General features: G+C 32.6%; 2 protein-coding genes across 2 annotated transcripts; one reads left to right on the top strand and one right to left on the bottom strand.

The window, feature by feature from the left end:
• The first annotated feature begins 1497 nt into the window (after nt 1–1497).
• On the top strand, nt 1498–2662 carry LOC121766828. Its single transcript, XM_042163066.1, has 3 exons — nt 1498–1812; nt 2153–2212; nt 2297–2662. The coding sequence occupies exons 1-3, from the start codon at nt 1498–1500 to the stop codon at nt 2660–2662; spliced, it is 741 nt and encodes a 246-aa protein (XP_042019000.1).
• Nucleotides 2663–8988: 6326 nt separating this feature from the next.
• Nucleotides 8989–9879, bottom strand: LOC121768013 (acidic endochitinase-like). Its single transcript, XM_042164355.1, has one exon. It carries the CDS (start codon nt 9877–9879, stop codon nt 8989–8991), a length of 891 nt encoding a protein of 296 aa, XP_042020289.1.
• Nucleotides 9880–11310: the final 1431 nt, after the last annotated feature.

The raw sequence follows: 11310 nt of genomic DNA, 5'->3' as shown, positions 1-11310 counted from the left end.
GAGGGCAGAACGGAGAATTCAAGAGAAAGCTTCTAGAAGATCGCCTCCACGTCTATAAAAGAGAGAGCACGCAACATACATGGAGGATATTATTTTTTGGAGGGGATTTTTGGGGGATATACTTTTGGCTTTGAGCTCACTTTCACACACTTCTACACACACTTGGGGTGATCGGGAATCTATAGGGGTTAGGTTCATTTGCAGTTGGCTATTGTGTACCACCGTCCTCGTGTAGAGCGAAGAAACAATTTATCCGCTTTCATTTCGTTTTTCTGTTCAGAATTCTACCGAGTCTTCGCTGTTCGAAGCTCGACTTTGGTTATTTGTTGAACCTTGCTTATCTATCTATGAAATTTCTATTTTCTGTCATGATGATGTTGATTTTGAGTTTTGATGAAGTTTGATTCTGAGTTTGGAGTTGTTTACTTGAATGGATGCTTTTCGCACTTGATCTGGTGAATTGGAATTGAATCGTGGTTGGATTGTTGTTGATCGGACTGGATTTGTTAAATCGGAGTTCATGGAGTTGTTTTTTATCGTAGTTGGGTTCGGATTGCTTGGATCCGGAGTGGAATAAGCGTTCGACGTGTGGATCTGAAACAGAGTTAGTTGATTTTGCATGAATTTGATGACTCGTTTCTGTGTTTCTGTTTACTTCGTCTAGTAGAAGTAGATCTGTTCGGTTTCTGATTAATCGCCAGTTTCCGACGTCCGAATTATTATGTTTTGTTTGAATCTGGGTTATTACTCTGTTTTCTCCATGTTCGAGCTTGAATCAGGTGACGAAATGCAGAACGTTGTTGGTTAAATTCATAGTTAGTTATTTGCAGCTTTTCATCCGTACTTTACTGTTTTCGGGAAATGGTCCCCACTGCATGTTTGATTCCTGTTTAGCTAGATTAGGTAGCGGTTTGCTAGGTCGAGGAAGTTTGTTGAGATATTGAAGTTAAGATGATGTTCCATGCTTGCATAATGTTCTCTGTTTCCTAGGTCTAGTATCAGCCATTTTTCATTCCCCAGCCTAGTTATAATTTTCTCAACCCTAAAATTGTGTGGCAGCAGCCAACCCCCTTTCCAGAGTCTTTTAAATGCATTCTTACGCATCTGTATTCGTGGGATCGATCCCTACTTCCCTGTACTAATTCATAGTATAGGGGGTTGAGGGTTTTGAATGCGGAATTTGTATGTCCGACGACCGAGACTTCCAGGATCCTCTGAGTTCTTAGACCTTATGATCTAGCGGATTCTCTGGGTTTGAGAAGCTTGACCAAACACAAAAGCGCACACAGTTTCCAGAGAGAGTTTCAATTAGTAAACATAACCGTAGACAATTTTTGAATTAGGATGATCATGTCAAAGGATTCATTTCTTTGCAGCTCTTCATCTTCTACCAAGAAAGGTGCATTGTCGATGCTTCTTCTTACATATGTGTTGCTATTATTGAGGAGTGCAACTTCCAATCCACTTCCAATCAACACGCCGCTAACCTAAACCCAAATGGAAGACTTGTTCCGAGCCTACGCTCCGTATCTTTATCTCCACCCCGACGAAGAATACCTCCCCTCTTCGGTTGATTGGTTTTTCAGCAACGGCACCTTGCTGTATATGAAAGGGGAGGAGTCAAGGCCAGTCCGGATCGAGCCAGGTGGCGCAAACCTCCCTAAGGGAGGTGATCCGGCTGGCTTGTACTGGCTGGACCTCCCCGCTGACCAGGGAGGCCGGGATGGGGTTAGCTACGGGCATATAGCGAGTGCAGAGGTGTACGTCCACTTTAAACCGGGCGTTGAGAACATGATGTTCACAGATATTCAGGTGCATGGGCGGAACCACTAAGGACCTTTACTATTAAATTTTTTGCTTTTAACTTCATTCCCTCTTCGTCCATGATTAATTAACATAACTTTCATTTTTCGTACATCCATGATTAATTGTCTCATTCTTTCTTTACTACTATTGATAATAGACATAACATTCTACTAACTTTTTACACATAATTTTCACGCCGTTTCTTAAAACCTGTGTTAGTGGTCAACTCATGTCAATTAGTTGTGAATGTAGTGAGTAAATATTTTAAAAAATGTGTTAGTCCTTATCAAATTATAAAATTAATAGTACTTTGCTAATATTTGTATCTCTGTCTGCCACTATTCAGGTGTGGATGTATTATCCTTTCAACGGCCACACAACTGCAAAAATAGGGTTTATTAAAAGAGTGTGACTAGGGAGAGTCGGGGAGCACGTGACGCTGAGAGTGAGAAACGTGGATGGGATTCTTAAAAAGGTGTATTTCTATCAGTACAGCGGGGGGAAATGGGTTGATGCTTCTCTACTGCATTTTGAAAGCGGAAATAGGTTTGCATGGTATTCGTCGAGGAACGGGCACGCTGGGAACGATGAGACGGGGCTGTATCTGCAGGGGCTCTGGAACGGGTTCGGGATAAGGAATGATTGGGCGAGGAGCAACAAGGTGGTGGCGTCTGAGGGAGAGGCAGAGGCCGTGGCGGAGCCGCCGTGGTTGAGTTATGGTAGCAAGTGGGGGCCCACCAAGCACTATGATACGGTTGCGGAAGTGAGGAAGTTTCTGCTAGGAAAATTGAAGAAACTATTGGATAAATTGATGAAGGTGATTGATGAAGTTTATGGGACAAATGGGCCCACATGACCCAAGGTCAAAAATAACTGGAGTGGGAATGAAGCATAGTAGCAATGAAGCATAGAGTCATATTTTACCGGCAGGGACATCGAGGTTGATTCTGGAGTAGTAGATTTGCAAGAAGCATATAGCCATATAACTTCTTTATCTTAGACTTATTTTGATAGTACAAGATAACTAAGACTACCTTTTTATATGGCATTAACTTAATCTAAAGCACTTTTTACTAAGATCAATAGCATAATGGACTAAAAAGTCTCTGGACCCTATTGTTAATAATAATGAATTAGTATTTTCATTAATAGCATTTAACCATACTCATGTACCAAGTAGTTGATGAAAAGATCTAAGTTGGGTGGTTGCACATTTAAAGAGTATTTAATATGCATATATAGTGGCAATGTAGACATTTTATTACTCCCTCCGTCCCACAAATATTGTCTAATTTTTCTATTTCGAGTCATCCCACAAAATTTGTTCCATTTCACTTTTTATCATTTTTTGGTAGTGGACCTCATATTTCACTAACTCACTTCTACTCACATTTTATTATAAAACTAAAATATAAAAGTAGGACATACCTTCCACTAACTTTTTCAACTCACTTTTAATTACATTTCTTAAAACCTGTGGTCTGTCAAAGTGAGACAATCATTATGGGACGGAGGAAGTACTACATAATTAAGCTTCTTTTAGAATTTTCTTCATATGCCGACTGAATATATTGGAATTTCTAGTATGACTTTTTGTGTTAGAAATAGGTCCTCATGCTTAATTAATTAATTAAATTATGAAATGGGTCCTCCAGTCCAAATTGCAATTTTATTTAAATCTAACATATAAATCATGTTTATTTGTTAGATTTTATCCAGAAAGGTAATCTAATTCTTTAATATTTAGAACTCATTATTTATTTTGATTTTTAATCAAAAAAAGAAAATAATTAAAATCTAAAAACAAGAAAAGAAGTACTACAATTTTCATTCCTAACTTTTTCTAAGTATTCTTTTTCACAATTTTAGGATTTTTACATATAAGTTTTTATGGAATATAATTTTTTTATACAACTATTATTATTATGTTATTATAAATTTATTTTAGTAATAAAATTTAAAATTATGAATCATACTACTTAATTATAATTATAGGTATAATTATATTTAATTATTATTATTATAGTACTAATTTAATAAATAATATACTATAACTATATAGACTATGAATCAATATAATAATAATTACTAATGTTATTATTTTATTTTAAATTAATAACAATCTTATTTTAAAATTATGGTATACATTCAGTTATAATACCAATAAATAACTGTAATAATAATTATTATGTTATTATTGTATCATTTGTTATAATAATTTTATAAACTACGGAGTAATAACTTGAGTAAGAAAACTATAATAATTTAAATTATGCTTATAATAATAAATATACTAATTTATTTATTAAAAATTATTAGGAGTATTATAATTTTAAAATTATTAATTTATAATAATAATAATAATAATTATTATTATTATTTATTAGGATTTTATTACAAGTTTATTTTTAATATTTTTAATTTTGTGTTTAAATTAAATATAAAGGTAAAAAAATCATGATAATTTTTCCAAACACGGGAAAATAAAGTTGTTAGGAATCATATTCCATGATTCATTTTCGCTTGAAACATAACACTATATTAATACAAGGACTATTAGGTTTGGTATACAGAAAAGCATGTTTCGGGCATGAATAGAATATTGCATGTACACAAAAACTCTACAATCCACTTTTAACCCGATTCAGTATTATTCGAGCAATTTCGCACAAATAGAATCATTATTATTATTACATTGTGTTTTCTTGTGCATTTATAAGATGTTTTTCCAAAATTTAAATGTATAAAAAGCAAACAAGTCCAAGTCTTTGTTTTAGTAGACTGGTTATGGACGTCGTTCACTTTAAGCTAAACACAGTCAGTTCTAAACAAAGGAAAAATAGTATTTCACAACCCAAATAGGCTTTGACTACCTATCGCGAAAGGTTGCAATGTCAGCCTGTATATTTCTAAGTCTTACTAAAATAAGATGACATTGGTATGGTATAAAACTGAATGGATCTAATAGCAAGACACGTCTTTATGCTATCTACTGAAAGACTAGGTCTTGATAAACTATCATTTCTTAATCAATATATTTAGCTTTGAGCATACATTATCAATTATGCATTACTTCGACTTATCAATTGGTGTGGGTTTTTCGCAACCAATAATCTTGATATCTTGGGTTGTGGTAATTAATTTCTAGCGGTGCTAGGATTGCTAGTATGTTGAATCGCGCGTCTGGTTAGTCTGGTTTGATAATGTCATCAAGAGGAGCTCGAAACAATGTTTTATTATTCAGAAACTGGTCGGTTGGAATTTTATTCCATGATTAAATAAATAAGCGTTTCTTGCTGAGTCCACTCATGGAGTAAATAAGATATTAATTAATTAAGTCCATAGCATACATTAATTGATTAATGGACATTTATATCTTAAGCGCGAGAAATAACCTTTTAAAAGTGGAAAACCTGATTACTTGTAATTTCGGATTTGGATAGGTGATTCAATATTATTAATGTAGTAGATGATAATGATATTCCAATTAGAGCTTAATCAAATTGAGGTTCAATTTAATTAGAAAAAGCCAATTGATTGTAACTTAATAAATAGGAGAATAAATGAGAGACAATTAATTGACTGCAGAATTCGCCCCCTCTCTACAATGAGCGACACAGATTTCTTCTCCCCCAATCTGTGGGATTTCTGTCTCTTCTTTGTTCAAGTCCTAGTATTTTGATAAGACCAGTCCACCCTGATATCGAAATACAGTTCGGGAACTAGTCAAAAGATTCATGGTCTAGTGTTGAAGATCTTCACGTGAAGAAGACGCAAACATCGACGATTCTTCGGAGAATCAAATCGGTAACCCTAAACCGTAGAATTCATGTTTTAGGATTTATATTCTTTGAGCGTGAATTATTTGCGTTCTAGCATGCAATTATGTGTTTAACATGCAATTCATGTGTTTGACATTAATTGTTATTTCCTCCTTTATATAGAAGTTTATTTGTAATTTCCTCCTTCTTAATATATGAGTTTCTTTAAAAAAAATAACATGTGAATAGATTAATCACATAAACTGTCAAATAAATTCTATGTCTGATTTATTTATTTTGTACAAGTCTTCCGTTGTGCAAATGACTCCAAACCCAACAAGGACCACTAGATATGTATTACCTTAATTTATTACTACTAGATCATGTCACGTTATAAATCACCAAACTCAACTTTCTAAATTAGGTGGCATTTAATTTTTATTTTGAATAAAATAATTAATTAAACTCTCAAATAATATAAAATATAAAGTTTAATACACTTAATTTGAAACAAATTTAGTAATCAATTTGTTATAAATAGTATATATAGTTTGATAACCGCATGGGTATTATATTGCTAACTCCCTCTTAAATTGCTAACTACAATTAAATGATAGGCATTAGATAACTAAATCAAGGTACAAGATCATTATCCATGAATATCAATACGATGCACGAAAAATATCAATTAGGGGTATTAATGACAATTAACAAAAATTTAGTTATAACTAACTTTTAAAAAATATTCCAAAACTTTAAATGATTATAATTATCTCAATTATATTATTTTTACAAAAAATGTATCAAATTAAAGATAATTTTATAAGTATTCTAACGAGATCTCACTTGCATATGTTCCGATGTCAAAATTTGAATTTTTTAAAATTTTCGTATTTTACGTATTAGACAAATATAAGTGTAGGTATCAAAATATGTCAATATAATATGTATACAATGTCAATGCAAAATTGTGTTGACATATTTAAGGAATCATGTTGATATTTTTTATATATTATATTGACATTTTATCTTAAACCCTAAATTTTGTCATTCTTCTAATCTATTTAAATTTCTTCTAATCTATTTTAATTTTATTTAAATAATAATAAAAGAAAAGTACACATGGCAATTTATAGACCACTAAATCTCTGAAAATCCTATGGGCTTAAATTAGTCGTAGTTAGCAGTTAAGGGGTGAGTTAGCAATTGAACCCTTGATAACCATATATTAACCCATTACGTAATAGGAGTATGTATTATACGACGTTTTGACACTCATTATTTATCAATTAGCAATCATTCAAAAAAGGTCATGGGTCGGAAGTTCAAGTAATCTAGTTGTACGTGTGTGCATGTCCGATAATAAAAAAGAATGCAAATAAAATGTTGAAGGATAATTAGGTATCGAAACAAATGGTTAAGAGTTAGTATGATAATTTATATAGTTGTACAAGCCAATATTGAATAATGAATACCCTTATAAATGCAATAGAAACTCTTGTCAAGATCAAGACTCGCATCTCTCTCTACGGCTCTACTCGCAAGAAATCTCATTTAAATTAATCAGAGGAATGCTTATGATTTTTTTTTTCAATTTGTTTTCCTCTAATTTTTGGATTTGGGGAAGGGAGGTGCATGGTTGTATTGTTCTTTGAGGCCAATAGAATGAATTTATGCTCATTAAGGTTAAATTATTGATGTTGGGAAAAAAAATAGACCATATACATTGCTAAATTTTCTAGAAAAAAATGCCACGTGTCTATTTACATAATTTATTTATTATTTTCAATTGATAAAAATTACTTATTAAATAAACTTCATAAAACAAATTGAGCCTTAAAGACCGGAATAAAATTATTAAATATACTATCATATTTTTCGTATGGTATTACTAATTTTATAGTAGAAGGTGAGTAAAGGATATAAATGAGTGTGAATTTTCTATCTAAAATGACAAAAAAAAATAAATTTAAATTATGAATGTCTTAAAATAGCAAATTGAAATACTTATTTTGTAAAAAGGGGGAGTAATAATTTTGGGGAGTTGCTTATATGATAATCTTCGTTGCATGCATATTTATTTATTAGTGAGTGCACTTGTAGTCTAGTAGTTAGAGTAAGAGGTAGTTAGCGTAAGAGGCGACAATGAGTTGAAGACTTTACTAAGTTGAACAATTATTTTTTTACATATATAACATCCATTAAATTTTTGATATTTTATATAAATCATAGGGAAAAAAATCTCTGTCGTCATAATGAAATATATGAAAAATTATTATGTTGAAATTACAGATTTAATATTAGAAATATCTAGGCTCTCAATCAAAATAATTTTTTGCTCTCACCTATTTACTCTTTTTTGTCTTATATTCTACTTTAATTTTCAACATCAAGTTCTTAGTATATCAAAAGAAATATCTTTACTAATTTAAAATGAAGAGTAAATATGTTGACTTTCAAAGCATATATATGCATATTGAGTCTAAAAGTCAGAATAAAATTATTACATAAACTATCATATTTTCATCATACTATAATAATACTAAATGGTGAGCTTCCTAGCCTTATGCAAATTTATTGACCAACGAATCAAGTTGACACGAAAAAGCACTCACCATCCTCTTTTTTTGTTGTTATCATGAACATACTTAGATATCTTTCTTGTTCTAAAGGGCAAAGATGTCTTTTAACTAAGCACTCACATGCTAAAATATCCACCATTTACATAAATATATACCCAACTTCTTTAACAATTTGGCAATGAGGCCAAATCTCAATTGTCTATTCTAGTAATTATGGTAATTAAGAACAAGTTTTATATTACTTTTTTTCAATATATACGTGAAAATGAATATTTATTGACATTTCGTATGTTCTATGTGTGTCTGGAATCAAGAACATCAAAGTTAAATACTTTACTTCATATTATTGCCGCAAACTCTTTTGAAAAGTGTTAGAAATTGATAGTTGAAGATCTGATTTCACATCGACGAAGCCATATTGCATGCTTAGAATCTATTGTGATGATAATTTCAAATTTTGGAGAGAAATAAGTTGCCATTATATGCATTTGGTTAGTAACTTCAGAGTGAATTTTAAGTTTAAAAATGATGGGAATTTATTATCATAATTAAATTTTAATCACTGCAACATTGTACAGAATACCTATAGTTAAGTATTGATGTTGTGAGGTCTAATAAAAACATGCTTTTAGTCCATGTTTTATTGATTATCAAATTATCATAAATTTCTATAATAGTAACTTAAAAAAGAAAATAAAAGAGTTAATATTCAAACACAAAGTTTATATTCACAAATGACAAGCATACAAATAAGTTCACAATGAAATAAACCATAAAAGTCATACACAACCAAACACATAACATACACTACAACACAAATCAATACTCAAACAATATATTCAAACATTGTTCTTAATGGAAGAACTATATCCACTCTGATCATCATGGTACTTATCCCATAACATCACCCCTCCATACTTGGTCGAACCCTTTATCGCTGGAAGCACCTGTGAAGTAAGATCGTTTGCCGGGATAAATCCGCTGCCAGCAGCAGAAGACGAAGCCGGCAAGCCAAGGAAGATCTGAGAGGCCTTAATCGAGGTCCACTGCTTCCATGCCGCCTCAAGATTCGTCATACCAGAAGAATACTGGCATGGCGGATTGTTGTAAAATTGTACCCAAACATAGTCAAAAAGGCCCGTCTGAAGGGCCTCCCCGATCCAAGCATCTGGGAAAGGGCACTGAGGGGCAGCACTCAAGTGCACTTTCTTTCCCTTCTTGCTATAAGCAGAGAGGTATCGCGCCAAGTCATCCCAATGTTGATTGGTCCCTCCCTCAATGTCAAAGTCAATACCATCTAAAACCGCGTCTCCTAGTGGTCGAGTGGACGAACTCCCACCTAGAAAGTTGTTCCACAAGTAGGTGGCTACTTGCCTAGCATCCTGAGCGGATGCCAGGTAGTAGCTACCAGCCGCTCCGCCTATCGAGAGAAGGACTTTGACCCCTTTATCTTGACATGACTTGATGTCGGAACTGAGGCCGGTGCAGCCACCGGCAGTGGGATCGCAGTGGCCGGCGAGATTGATTACCGGGGTTTGACCATTGCCAAATGTTGCAAGAAATGCTAAATTGACAAATTTGTAATTTTCGGATGCACAAGTTTGAGCTAACGTGCCCTCATTCCCATTTTGGCCCCAATAGATGGCTATTTCCCCGGCACGAGAGAGTGAGAAACATAGGCACATGGAAATAACAAGTAATGCTAGTGAAATTCGTGATTGATAAGCCATGATTTTGATTTTGATTTTGATTTTGATTTTGATTTTGATTTTGATTTTGATTTCAGTCGAGCTTGTTTGTTTGATTTTTTGCTTCATGGTTATGAAGCCTTATATAAAAGGTGATATTTCCAAAATTGGACAATTTATAAGTCAAGATTGAAAAGATTTGGCGTTACGGTAGCTCTGAATTAGTGTTTAACCTTGACCCAAATCCAGTTTTGTAATATAAGTCGGAATTAATCACCTTAATTTCTATTTTGTTTGATCAAGAAATGTGATTTGTCTCATATATTAGATATACAATGAACTAAGTAGGATAGAGCATTCAACTAAATGACCAAAAAATATTATTAATTGCAATATGACAGCCTATATTTCATTTTGGATCGCTAATTTGTACACAATGATAATGATGCATATACTCATATGTAAAATATGGTGACGTCCAATATTGTTTTCACCTCTAGTATATAGCAGTTGGTAGAACCACGAATCCCAATATTTTTTTCTTGTGAAAAGTTTAATTCATAATTTTTTTATATATAAAAATTGAAGTTAAAAATCACCTATTATGAAATTGATTTCTATGAAAAAACTTAAAATTTAGAAAGGGGTTGATTAGTTTATAAAACAAAGCAACAATTAATGATATTGGGCCTTGTAAGAATGGATTGGGTTAGCAATTACTGAGCCCATTGAGTTTGAATTTATAAAAACACAAGTGACTTGTGTCTTGTATTATTTGTGAGAGTATTATACATAAATCAAATTTCATTTTCAAATAGGGCTTATAAACTTCCCATTATACTTAATAACAATATAATTCATGTACAGCTGATACAGATATATCTCTCTCTCTCTGGACCCAACTCACATTGAAGAATGGCCATTGAATGAGCTTCACTTTCAGTGGTATTTGGCAGCCTAAATGGAATAAACCTATTTCACTTTATCCACCACTCTCACACTGTGCTTTTTGACTCACATGTTGTTCATTCCACCATCTATCTCTATATCAACCTTTTTCCAATTAGATTTAGGTCTCAAATATTAAATATTAAGATTTTTTGAAATTATCTACTACATCCCGTCTACGAAAAGTATGAACATTATTGACCTTCCCGTGTTATTCCCGATCTAATCTTGATTAAATTCTAATGATTTTTTTAAATCATAGCTAAGATACTGAAAAGTACAGGTATATACTTGAAACCTAACAAATATTGCATATAATTAATTAACCTAATATACACCCAATCACCATGAACTCAGCCCTTAGGCACTATTTTAATACCTAATTGTAGTGAGATCACAGAGATGGATGATAAGAAGTTTAGTTTTTTTCCCAATTGAATTAATTAAACGATTGATGTACTATAAAATAGCATAGTCAAACACTTTGCTCTTAGCTCGTGAGGTGTAATAAAAGACATGCGTGGT

The sequence above is a fragment of the Salvia splendens genome, chromosome 15, assembly GCF_004379255.2.
Source record: "Salvia splendens isolate huo1 chromosome 15, SspV2, whole genome shotgun sequence".
Classification (NCBI taxonomy): Eukaryota; Viridiplantae; Streptophyta; class Magnoliopsida; order Lamiales; family Lamiaceae; genus Salvia; species Salvia splendens.
The sequence above is the reverse complement of the archived record's forward strand: the minus strand, read 5'-3'. Positions and strand labels throughout refer to the sequence as shown.